At 47.0% G+C, this 7,224-nt stretch overlaps 1 protein-coding gene across 1 annotated transcript; it reads left to right on the forward strand.

Annotated features, from left to right (window-relative positions):
• Positions 1-1,040: 1,040 nt before the first annotated feature.
• On the forward strand, positions 1,041-6,387 carry dsela (dermatan sulfate epimerase like a). Its single transcript, XM_036518575.1, has one exon. It carries the CDS (start codon positions 2,434-2,436, stop codon positions 6,064-6,066), a length of 3,633 nt encoding a protein of 1,210 aa, XP_036374468.1. The 5' UTR covers positions 1,041-2,433; the 3' UTR covers positions 6,067-6,387.
• The last annotated feature ends 837 nt before the right edge of the window (positions 6,388-7,224 follow it).

The raw sequence follows: 7,224 nt of genomic DNA on the forward strand, positions 1-7,224 counted from the left end.
GATGAGAAACCGGATATGACCCGTTTGCGAATACACTCCGTAAATTGGGTTTTACTGAGACGACATGGATTCAATCTGTCAAACTTCCATTAATTATTGACTGATCTATTTTGAAATGAGATAGCAGATGGACAACAAATGGAAACTGGATGCCCGAGGATACGGGGAGGCTGAGCTGGAGGCCGCTAAACAGAGAGGTTTGAGGAGGGGTGAATTACGGAGACCTCTTCCCATTCTGGCAGGAGACTGGGACGTGAGAGGATAAACCAGTCGAGTGCGCGGAACTCTCTTGTCACCCTCCGTCTGTTCTTGCAGCTGTGTGTCCACGTCGACTTTCAATAGGAGCATATATCTATTATTTTTCTTAGTGTGTGCGCGTTGAGTTTTAAGTATTACAGAGACTCCATGATATCTGCTGTTGGCGAGTAGCCCTGCACAAGAGGTTGGAGTCTGCCTGCAGCGGAAATGTTTCGCCGGCACAGCGCAGACGGTATTGGAATAATTTGGATTCAAGTTCACGCTCCCTCCAATACTGTTTTACTCGAGAGTAACGGTATAAAATATGCCACACGATTGAAGTTCGAAAGAACATTTCAGGTTACGAAAACACTCTTAATTCTGCGTCAGGAAAGGACGTCACTAAATGTCACAATCCACAGATAAATACGTGTATGAACCACATAAAACCAAAGCAGTAGGTGTGCGAATATTTAGAAAAATATCAAATTAAGCGCTCACACGTCGTTTTCAAAGTGACTTTCCTTATATAGATGTATGTGTATATTTTATGAATAAAAGAATAGCATGAATATTGAATGACTATGGCTATTTCTTGACTGAATTTATATATATACATGCGCATACACACAGCACGTCTTGTTACCATACCTCGTCTAAACTTCGTCTTAGAAGCTTCTAAGCTTCACTCTTCAGTCTATTTCACTTCTGACGCTGTGGCTGTTATAACGTCCCAGCGCCCTCTAGAGTCAACGAAGTATAGTATTTTTCCACGAAATTAGAAAGAATCAGACCTTGGAATAAGTAGGTACGGTCACACGCATTTTAGCTCCGTGCAATCGAAAGCCTCTGTCCGTTTAGGAATATTATAGCATAACACACCTGCTGTGGTAGTAGAGAAGAAACGCACAACGAATATTTTTATTTTTATACATCGGTTCTCTGTGTTCGTGGTACATCATCACTTAGTGCACTATACAATTCCTGGAATACTTGGCAAGACGAACTTCCTTTTGTTTTTTCTTCTCTCTCTTTTAACGGAAGTTCTTCTCACAGGAAAAGTGGGATAAACCAGCGAATGGAGCAAGCAAAATTCCGAGAGGAATTAACCCATGTCAGTAGGAGAATTCGGCAATAGCCCAATGTAGTTTTCCGTGGACTGTGGCGAGATCTGTTTAGTTTGGTCTCTCTGTGTTTCCACTGGGGCGAGAGCAAGAGGAATACAAGCCTTGGGGTATTTATGAATGGACTGGAGACTGGCTTGTGTGGACTGGTTACTGTAAATCCCGGGGAACATGTTTTGGGAAGGAGAGAACATTACGAACAATACCAGTTTGTTGCAGCTCGCCAGGAGAGATGCCTGGTGCTGGCATTTCGTCCTCAGCAGCATCGGCAAAGATAAGACGTGGCTACGAAAACTTGTGCGTCTGGATTTTGGATTTGATTGTTTTCCAGCACGAACGGATGTTTGCCGATTTGAGAATCATTAATCTCATTATTATACTCGCCGTCTTTCTCCCACTCCCTGCGTGGCGTACGTTTTGGAAATCAGATTTCACTGGATATAAATATTCTGCCTCCAAAGACCTTTTTACATCTTTCCAGAGACGTACAGCTTTAATTTCTAAGCGTAAGTCTAAACAGAATAGAGCGACGTCGTCCTACGATGTTACTTTGTAGCGTTGGACAGTTAAACTGTTAATGACTGTTCTGCTTATTCTATGATAGGTATATGACATATGCACATGCCTTTTTGTTTTTAGCGTTTAATTTACTGTCAAATGGAACACATGCTACCACAACTCACCAAGAGACTCGGACTGAATCTGAACTCAAGTCAGACTTGTTTATTGGGCTGTTATAACTTACTAGGAGAGCTGTAAAATGAGAAAAAATTCTGCTCATTATTTCCTGGATCCAAAACGTCTGTGTGGGTGGAAAACTGGTTCGACAGAATGAAACTAACATTTACAGGGTCATAACAGCTGGAAAAAAGTAAACTTTTTGCTGTTTAAATTTTTGTTGTGATCCTAAAAGAAACAGTTCATGTGGTAGGAAAACACTTCCTAGGGACACAGTTTGCAGAACAGCTTTCAAATAGTAATAATAATTATTTTAAAAAATACAAAAAGGAACAGTTGGAGTGGGGGAGACAAAGGAGAAAAAGGGGGAAAAAACACATCTGGTTGTTGGATCATGGCTGCTGAGTGTGCTAGGCGGTCTCTGGTTTTATTATCATTCTTGGCAGTGGGAGCTGCTGCCTTCTCCGGTGTCTTTAATGCCTCAGACAAAGATGTTTTTAGCGATGACTTGGAGCAGGTCAGGCTCGCGGAGGACAGTGGTACGGAGCAGTGGAAGCACATGGCGGACAACCTTCACCCCAATCTTTATTTCGACCAGGTGGATGTACAGTTGCTGAGGCAGAGGTCCAGCACCACTCACAGCCACCTTTTCAAAGTGATCCGGGCGGCCGTCATCACCATGCTGTCCAACGCTGCTCTCTACCTGCCGCCGGTGAAGCATGAGGAGTTCACCAGCAAGTGGAACGAGATCTACGGGAATAACCTCCCCCCGCTCGCCCTCTACTGCCTGGTGTGCCCGGAGGACGCCGCGGCGTTCAAGTTTCTGGTGAAGTACATGGACCGGATGGCGGAGTACCCAGACTGGATGGTGACCAGTGCCCCCAATGACGAGGTGCCCATGGCTCACTCCCTCACCGGGTTCGCCACCGCCTACGATTTCATTTACGCCTCCTTGGACACGCGCCGAAGGGGCACTTACCTCAAGAAAATACGCGCCGCAACTGAGGAGCTGTACGAGCTGTCTAAGTACAGGGGGTGGGGCAAGCAGTTCTTACAGAACCACCAAACCACCAACATCTTAGCCATCCTGACCGGCGCCATAGTGGCCGGGGAGCACAACGACCCGGAAACGATGATTTGGAAGCAGGTGTCGGTCAACTACATGGAGAAGACCATGTTCCTGCTGAACCACATTGTGGACGGGTCCCTAGACGAGGGTGTGGCTTACGGAAGCTACACGGCCAAGTCCATCACACAGTACGTGTTCCTGGCGCAGCGCCACTTCAACATCGACAACACGCACAACAACTGGCTCAGGGCGCACTTCTGGTTCTACTACGCCACCCTGCTGCCTGGCTTTCAGAGGACTGTGGGCATAGCTGACTCAAACTACAACTGGTTTTACGGGCCAGAGAGCCAGCTGGTGTTCCTGGACGCTTTCGTCCTGCGGAACGGCACAGGCAACTGGCTGGCTCAGCAGATCCGAAAACACCGGCCCAAAGATGGCCCCATGGGTCAGTCCTCAGCCCAGCGCTGGACTACTCTGCACACAGAATACATCTGGTATAATGCCAACTTCATCCCCCAGCCACCCCCTGGATATGGCAACGCGAGGATGCATATCTTCTCCAACTGGGGCGTGGTGACATATGGGGCAGGAATGCCCAACAGCCAGGGTAACACGTTTGTCTCCTTCAAATCTGGTAAGCTTGGTGGTCGGGCAGTGTATGATATTGTCCATGCCAAGCCCTACTCCTGGGTTGAAGGCTGGAACAGTTTCAACCCAGGGCATGAGCACCCCGACCAGAACTCCTTCACTTTTGCGCCCAACGGGCAGGTTTTCGTGTCTGAAGCACTGTATGGGCCCAAATACAGCTACCTAAACAATGTGCTGGTGTTTGCCCCTTCTCCAACCAGCCAATGCAACGCGCCGTGGGAGGGGCAGCTGGGAGAGTGTGCCAAGTGGCTGCGCTGGGCAGACGAGGAGGTGGGAGACACCGCTGGCGAGGTCATCACGGCCTCCTCCCACCAAGACTCCATGTTCGTTAGCGGCGAGTCGGCGCCAGCGTACTCCTCAGCCATGAAGCTCAAAAGTGTGTATCGTGCTCTGGTGCTTCTCAACTCCCAGACTTTGCTGGTGGTGGACCACGTGGAGAAGCGGGAGGACTCTCCTCTCAACACGCTCAGTGCCTTCTTCCACAACCTGGACATCGATTTCAAGTACGTCCCACACAGGTTCATGGAAAAGTTCAACGGGGCTCTGATGGACGTGTGGGACGCCCATTACAAAATGTTTTGGCTCGACAATCAGAACTTCAGCCCGGCCCCTAGGATACAGGAGGCAGAGCAGGCGGCTGAATTCAAGAAGCGATGGACTCAGTTCATCAACGTCACTTTTCCCATGAGGAGTACAGTCAGCAGGGTGGTCTATGTGATGCACGGTCCTTACGTAAAGGTGTCCAACTGTAGGTTCATCGACGACAGCAAAAATGGACTGAGGCTGTCTGTGACTGTTAATAATACTGAAAACATAGTGTCCATTGCTACAAATTATAAAGATATAGGTGCCAGATTAGGCTACTTGGGCTTCGGGGGGTTTGCTAAAGTAGAGAACGAACATCAGATCGTGTGCTTTGGTGTGGGAACTCAACTTGTCCCAAAGCAAACTGCAGCGGAGCACAGTGTGTTTGATTTTGGATTCGTAGTTAACGTGATAGTTGGGGTGACTCTGTGTATTGCCATTGGATTTTTGTCCTTGAGAAGAAAGTTTTACATTTGCTTCAGTAAGCTCATGCGGTACACTCTCCTCTCAGTTCTCCTGCTATGGATAATTGAGCTTTTGTTTGTCTCCAATAGCTGTGATCAGCTGCTCTGTGGGGTGAAATGGAAGGGAGTCTCTGACTCGGGGGTTGGCGTGCCAGTCACGCTTTCAGAACCGCACCCTTACACCCTTCCGACCGTTGTCATAACCACCCTTCCTGGGTCTGGAGCAGAGATTCTGAAGCACCTTTTTTACAACAGCACCGATTTCATTTACATCCGAGTCCCTACAGAGCACCTTGATATTCCAGAGACGGAGTTTGAGTTTGACTCCCTGGTGGATGCCTGTGAGTGGACGAAAGCTGACGCCCAGAATGGGCATTTCAAAGTGATTCAGGGCTGGTTCCACTCCCTGGTCCACAACACGAAGCTACACCTGCAGAACATCCAGCTGGACGAGACCAGCAGAGCCAAGTTGGCGCTAGAAGGCGACCTCGCCTCCTCACTAAAGAGGAAGAGAGCCAGGAGGAAAGAGCCATTATCCGAGCAGAGGGGCACAGGTAAGGGGAGCATGGACAGGGATGTGGAGTACATCAGGGAACTGCGGCGGCATGTCGGGCAGTACCAAAACGCTCGTGCTGTCCTGAGCTTGAGGAGCGGCAGCTGGACCTTGAAACTTCCCTTTGTCCAGGAGGTGATTGGCCCCTCCTTGCGTGCGATCTACGTAGTGAGGGACCCACGGGCCTGGATCTACCTGATGTTGTACAACAGCAAGCCCAGCCTCTATTCCCTCAAGAACATCCCACAGCACCTGGCTCTGATCTTCAAAGACAGCAGCAGGGGCAGGTGCGTGGGATTTGCGCCTGAGTTCCGGTTGCTGCAGAGGGTCTTGTCCCAGTCTGAGTCCGACCCGGTCCTGCTGCTGGCACACCTGTGGCTGGCACACACCACCGCTACGCTCCGCATCAGCGGGGACCTTCCCACGGACACCTACCTCCAGGTGAGGTTTGAAGATGTCGTGCACTTTCCGGAGGAGACCGCGGAACGGATACACTCCTTTCTGGGTGTACCCCTCACTCCCACTGCTCTCAACCAGCTCATGTTCACCACCTCCACAAACTTGTACAACCTGATGTATGAGGGGGACATATCACCAGCCAACATCAACGCGTGGAGGCAGAACATGCCCCTGAACGACATTAGACTGATTGAGGACACATGCTGGTTTGTGATGAAGCGGTTAGGATATTCAAGGTTTACAAATTAAAGGCTGCAGGTCAGCTGATGGCTTTACCTTTTCAGTGTGTGTTCCTTTTGTTGTTGTCTTTTGCACTAATAGAACATTCAATTAAATTTGCATCATTGGTATGGCCAGCACCTGAGCAAGGTTATAAGGGTTATAGAGGCAAAGGGGAGTATAAGATAAACTTGACAGACAAAATCTCCATTAGTTTGTTCTTTGGGCCAGCTGTGGTTGAGTCTGATCAAAAGCAATACCTTATGATGGTCAGAATGTGATATTTTACATTAAAATGTTATTGGATTCATTTTTAAAATAATACCTGTCATATTTTTCCCACTGTTTTATCAAAGCCACCTGAGCCTCTATGCCTGAGTGAGATGTCAGAATTATTGGATGTTTTATGTACAATAGTTTGTTTTGAAATCTGAACAAAAACTGTCATACTGTAAAACCATACTGTAATTTTAAAGGTGGTTATTTTTGTAAAGCTGTGCTCAGTGTACCGATATGGTCCAGGTACTCAGTGTTGTATATTATACATATGTAAATGTGGACATTATTTTCTTATGAAGTAATAGTCTATATACATAGTCTATATAGTTGTATCTTTTTATACGTGTATATTTTGTAAGCCAGTTTCTTTTACCAAAGGATGAAAGACACATAAGGGATATTGTTTCAAAGGAAGGCATGATTCTGAGACAAAAGGCTATCAAAGACACCAGGGCTGTTCTCTAGGAAACTGTCACCTAGGTCACCTTCTCAGTTATGATATGTAATTGGAATTTAAAATCAGAGAAATCATCAAAGAACACCATACAAGTTTTCTGGTATGTCAGACTTCTCAGAGAATAAAGCTGGGTGCCTTTTAAGTCAATACTATATTTTAAGGCTTTTCTTTCTGTTAGTTGGTGGGTTTTTGCACTGTGTTTTGGGTTCCCATGTTGACGCTTAGAACAGAGCTTATACTCATCTCCTCAAATCCACAGCGAGTCGACGGTATAGTTATTGACTTCATGTGTTGGGTTAATCTGTGAAAGGATAAATGCTGGATATTAGCAGTAATGGCTTAAAGCTGGTTCTTATGTCTGTCAGCTTCACTTAATCTCACAATATGAGGTTTTAATATTGAAAATACAATTTACACTTAAAAGAAAGGCACACTTTTCTCTCTGTAATGAA

This window comes from Megalops cyprinoides, chromosome 24 (assembly GCF_013368585.1).
Source record: "Megalops cyprinoides isolate fMegCyp1 chromosome 24, fMegCyp1.pri, whole genome shotgun sequence".
In the NCBI taxonomy this organism is placed as follows: Eukaryota; Metazoa; Chordata; class Actinopteri; order Elopiformes; family Megalopidae; genus Megalops; species Megalops cyprinoides.

Coding starts and splice junctions, on each gene's coding strand:
- dsela (XM_036518575.1), top strand. CDS start 2,434: ATGGCTGCTGAGTGTGCTAGGCGGTCTCTGGTTTTATTATCATTCTTG.